This window comes from Pteropus vampyrus, unplaced genomic scaffold (genome assembly GCF_000151845.1).
Source record: "Pteropus vampyrus isolate Shadow unplaced genomic scaffold, Pvam_2.0 Scaffold23067, whole genome shotgun sequence".
In the NCBI taxonomy this organism is placed as follows: domain Eukaryota; kingdom Metazoa; phylum Chordata; class Mammalia; order Chiroptera; family Pteropodidae; genus Pteropus; species Pteropus vampyrus.
The window spans coordinates 1-2,511 of record NW_011911848.1 but is presented as its reverse complement, the minus strand read 5'-3'; the positions used below and the strand labels follow the sequence as shown (position 1 = coordinate 2,511).

General features: G+C 60.7%; 1 protein-coding gene across 2 annotated transcripts; it reads right to left on the bottom strand.

Annotated features, from left to right (window-relative positions):
* Positions 1-10: 10 nt before the first annotated feature.
* Positions 11-1,959, bottom strand: LOC105311054 (serine/threonine-protein phosphatase PGAM5, mitochondrial). 2 transcript variants are annotated; one of them, XM_011387095.2, is made up of 3 exons: positions 1,292-1,959; positions 1,115-1,203; positions 11-1,008 (listed from the first exon to the last, which is right to left on the bottom strand). In XM_011387095.2, the coding sequence occupies exons 1-3, from the start codon at positions 1,338-1,340 to the stop codon at positions 871-873; spliced, it is 276 nt and encodes a 91-aa protein (XP_011385397.1). In that variant the 5' UTR covers positions 1,341-1,959; the 3' UTR covers positions 11-870. The 2 variants fall into 2 exon arrangements, with proteins under 2 accessions (XP_011385397.1, XP_011385398.1); XM_011387096.2 differs by having other exon boundaries at positions 11-1,005; positions 1,292-1,888.
* Positions 1,960-2,511: the final 552 nt, after the last annotated feature.

Here is a 2,511-nt window from a genome sequence, read left to right as displayed (position 1 = left end):
AGGTGCCCACTGTCCCCCTCCTTCCCAGCAGCACACCTGGCTGGGTGCCCCCAAGTGACCCGAGGACCCAGGCTCCTGGCAATGTGCCCTCGTAGGGCTGCTGCTGTCCTGGCAGAGGCGCCTCCCCGACCACCCCAGGCAACTCGCCGGGGCCGTGCATGTGACATCTGAGGGGCAATGGCCCCCGACAGTCCTGGTGACAGGCCCAAGGGTCAAGCACAGTGAACAGAGGCCCTGGGCAGCAGCTGTGCTGTGTCCTGTCCTGCCACTGCCAGACTTGTCACGAGAGGACCCCTCCCCCTGGCACCGGAAGCACCTGACGAGCACTTTCTATCCTATTGGGGAGAGTTCTGGTTACTTCAAATACACCAGCCCCCAGCCGGCCTCGGCTCAGGGCCGGCATCACAAGGGCCCTCGGACCGTGGAGCGGGAAGTGGGGACAGGAGTTCCAATGGCCAATGCTGGGGCAGCAAAATGACTGAGGTGGACTGTGAGCCACAACCAAAATAAAGACCTGAGGCCGTCACGACATAGTGATGGGAAGCTGGCTATTACCGAATAACCGGTTAGGAAGGGGACGGTGAGGACACAGCAGCACGCAGCGCTCACCACTGGATCCGCCACAGGTGCTAGAACCCGTCAACGTAAACCTGAGGTGACAGGGTGTGCACATAGTCTGCTCACCAAGGAGACGATGACAACTGTGGTGAGAGGCGCCCTCACCAAGTGACCACCTTCATGTCGCCCACATCGTGCTGGGATGAGCAGGTGGCAGCTGTGTTATTCCCACCAAAAACATTTGACATGAGACGTTCTACCAGAGAAGCGTCCAGACCATGAGAGGGGGGATAATGGCGCCCGTAAGACCCCTCACCGGCACACGATGTAGCGGATGACGTTGGCATGGCAGATGAAGATCTCGTAACTGTCCTCCTGCTGCTTGGTGTCTGCCCGGTGGATGTAACTGCGGAAGGCAGCCTCAATCCGGGCCCCGTCCTCGTAATACTGCTGGGGGCAGAGCGAGGCGCCTAAGCAGGCGGTGGCCGCCGGGCGGGGCCGGGGGCCAGGGGGCAGAGGGGCAGGGGACGGGGGACCACTGCTGCGGGCACTTTACCACAGCCTCCGGCTTCCAGTGCGACACGGGCGGGTCGGGCTCGATGGGGGCACCTTCCCTCAGCAGGTCTGTGCTGACCGTGGAGACACCTGCGGAGAAGCGGTGACTCAGCTGCCCCTGCCGAAGCCACTCTCAATCCTGCCTGCGCCCGAGGGGCCTAGGGTTGCCCGCACTCACCTGGCAGGTGTTTACTGATGATGTCGGTGGTTTCCACCGCACGGGTCATGGAGGAATGCACAATTTTATTAAACTTCAACCCCAAGCTTGCAAGTCGGAGACCAGTCAACTCAGCCTGCTCACGACCTTGAAGGTGACACAACAGAGAATGACATGTCCTTGGAGTCCCCCTTGTTCACTGCACAAATACCTATACCAGAGGGTCAGGGGACGAGATGGGCAGGCCCTCTGGGGGTCTGGGCCTAACACTAGGGTGGGGGGTGGGTCAGGCCTTCAACAGGTAAATCTGTGAGACAATCGGTCACCTTCCGCCCCACCGGGAATGCGCTGACGGAGGAGGAGCAGGGCTGCGGGCGCTGAAGTCTGGGGCCCCGCTTACTATGGGCACTCACATCAGTTTGCGAAAAATTGAGTCCCCCTACCCCCTACTAATTCGCTGGCTGTGGGATCGATCATTGCAGGTATCAACGCGAAGACCCATGGCCTCAGCGTCACTAAGTACAGACTGGGAGCAGACAGAAGGCTTTTTCTCAAACACATCCTAGGGCCTGGCAGAAAACGTCCTCAGAACTTCAGCTGCAGCTGGACACGCCACCACCCGCGGACGCAGCTTCACCTCCATGTGCGCGCCTGGCCCAGGACCCCGCGAGGGCCACCGCGGGCTGCAGAACAGGCCGCTGGCCCCCATCCTGGCTGAACTCCTGATGTGCGTGTACACTAGTGGGTAACATCCCGTTCGATGGAGAAAGTTTTAAAAACGGAGACGCCACCCCAGACTTTCCCCAGAAGCTGACACGGGGATGCGCCTGTCCACAGGCAGGGACCAAGGCAGGACACGTCCAACGGCACCGCGCCCACGGCAAGAGGCCACGGAGAGGGACCTGAGCCTGCTGGCGCCCAGCCCCTGTGTTCTCACGGAGGGACTGTGAACGGGCAGCTCTGCAGAATGACGGGCCTCAGCAGGAATGCCATCGAGCAAAGCAGGCTGCAGGCCACCAGGAGCCCTGCGACAAGACCCTTGGGGGCGGGGGCTTTACCACGCTTCACAGAAGCTTCACAAACGCTGGCTTTCCTACAAACTGGAGGCAAGCCCCTCCCCCAAGGGCTTCGCAGCCACGCCCACCACACCATCTCTCCGAGGACCACCTGTGCTATTTTTTAAAAGTTGGGGACGTTTTCAAAGCCCTTCTAGAGGCAGAAGCTGACGATTACTGATAACG

Excerpts from the sequence above, each read along its gene's own strand:
- LOC105311054 (XM_011387095.2), bottom strand. The coding sequence starts at position 1,340 with ATGACCCGTGCGGTGGAAACCACCGACATCATCAGTAAACACCTGCCA. Across the intron at positions 1,204-1,291 it reads CATCAGTAAACACCTGCCAG|GTGTCTCCACGGTCAGCACA; the intron begins GTGAGTGCGGGC and ends GCTTCTCCGCAG. Across the intron at positions 1,009-1,114 it reads ACTGGAAGCCGGAGGCTGTG|CAGTATTACGAGGACGGGGC; the intron begins GTAAAGTGCCCG and ends CTCTGCCCCCAG.